General features: G+C 27.3%; 1 protein-coding gene across 1 annotated transcript in view; it reads right to left on the bottom strand. All coding sequences in view use genetic code 6, as the record gives it.

Moving 5' to 3' along the window:
- Positions 1–182: 182 nt before the first annotated feature.
- The window catches only part of TTHERM_01758640 (transmembrane protein, putative), a gene marked incomplete at both ends in the record, with an annotated part of 2,956 nt that continues 1,098 nt past the window's right edge, over positions 183–2,040 (bottom strand). The window contains one exon of the mRNA XM_001011761.3: positions 183–2,040. This exon is cut by the window's right edge and continues 196 nt beyond it. Coding sequence (XP_001011761.3) covers positions 183–2,040 — 1,858 coding nt within the window.

The following is a 2,040-nucleotide window of genomic DNA, read 5'->3' as shown; positions in this document are numbered from 1 at the left end:
CACAGCTCTATGTACATATTTTTTAATTAAATAATATGTAACCACTTTCACATTACTAACAGCTGCATACTAAACAATAAATTTAATTGGAATTTTAGCTTTAATCTAGAGTAAGCATACTATAACTTAAAGCTACATTATCACATAGAGAGCATTAATAATTACATTTTTAACAATTTTACTTAGAGGATATTAGATATGCATTATTTGGACAAGTTTAGCAACGTTTTTTAGTTGTATCGATTTGGAAATATAAGTAATTACATATAGTACAATCTAAATCAGTAGGTCCTGAGCATTCTTTACAAGCTACATTACATTATTTACAATATTTTCCAGAAGCATAATATCCTGATTATTATGAACAAATAACACATTAGTTTGTTTGCTCATGAATAAGATAACCAGATTAACATAAATCACAAGTGCTTCCATTTTAACATGTTTGGCAGTTCGGAATGCATTTTAAACAATTATTTGATTAATTATAATATCCATCTAATTTACAATCAGTGCAAGAATGATCATCTTATAAAAAATATGGCTTAATAGAATTACAAGAAATACAATCTTGTTAATTTTTTCCACTACATTTTATGCAACTAGGATCAAAACATTTTTCACAAAATTTTGAAGAATTTAGAAAATAGTAATCTACACAAGATGTACATATATACTCAATACAGTCTGTACAATTAATACAGTCAAATCCAATTACAGTAATATCTCTAATACCTAGATATCCCTGCGCTACTGGAGAACCAGCATAAGTAATATTACTTTTATTTATGATTTGCAAATTTTTAGTTATTATATTAGTTGGTGATGCTCCAATTTTTTATACAAAAGAAAATTAATCAATGGTATCCATTTAATTTAATCCACAATAATATGCTGTAGACTTATTAGCAGAAACAATGTAACTGGATAGTAGGCTTCCATCAGAAAGCAAAACATTTATTTATGAAGGAGACAAATTAGTATCAAAATCAATCAAATACACAGTAAAAAAGATTTAATAATACTAAGTTGAAATTCTAATAGGAGGAAAATGTATAATTGTATTATATTAGTTAACCATAAAACCACCCAAGATGTTTACGTAATTACAAGAAGTAACTAAAGGTTATTGTGGTCTTTCAGGAATTACAGAAAAGCCTTTATTAATAACTTCTAAATCAGAAAAAGTATAGCTACTAAATGCCTTAAGATAGTATTAAATATTATAAACTTACTATGGATTTTAAGATGCATTTAATACAAAATTAGAACCTAATGGGACATATCCTGGAGGTACAGTATTTTGTGTCTAGCAAATACCATCATTATTATAATATCCACTTGCGCAAGTTTAACATTTACCGTTATTTGATGGGTCAGGATTATAACAACCATAATTATAGTGACAATATTTACCATTAGGTACATAATTGGTAGAACAAGAATTAACACATTCTCCATTTTAAAAATAGTCAGAAGGATTAGTGCAAGAACAAGATCCACTTGATCCATTCGAAAAATTAGCTACTTATTAACAGCTAGTGCAGTCATTTGAAGTTATTCCATTGCATTATAAGCATGTAGGATGACAAGCGTTAATATTAATTTATTATCTATAAAGATAAGAAGGTGCAGCTGTATTAAAGTCATGTAATAAAGTTTTCATTGAGTTACTTCCTGTATTCATAATAATCAAAGCTTAAAAAAAATAAGTAAGCTTATATGAATTAAGATAACAATCAGCATTAACAGCAAAATTTGTATAATTGGTCAATTAAAAAGTAGTAAAATCCTGTTTCATTTCATCCGCAAGTTAAATAGTATATTTAACAGTTCCAGGAGTTATTACATCACTTATAACTCCTACATCAACTACTGTTGCCACTTGAAAATGTGGAATATTTATAGAAAAGTAAGCATCTATTTTGTAACTCTACGAAAGTTGATAAACACCACCGCAAAATTGATTATAACAAGAATTAGGCAAACATAATTAGAAAGTCCCATTAGTCATATTTTAACCGTTTTTAATAAGACTCG

The sequence above is a fragment of the Tetrahymena thermophila genome (assembly GCF_000189635.1).
Source record: "Tetrahymena thermophila SB210 genomic scaffold scf_8254724, whole genome shotgun sequence".
In the NCBI taxonomy this organism is placed as follows: Eukaryota; Ciliophora; class Oligohymenophorea; order Hymenostomatida; family Tetrahymenidae; genus Tetrahymena; species Tetrahymena thermophila.
The sequence above is the reverse complement of the archived record's forward strand: the minus strand, read 5'-3'. Positions and strand labels throughout refer to the sequence as shown.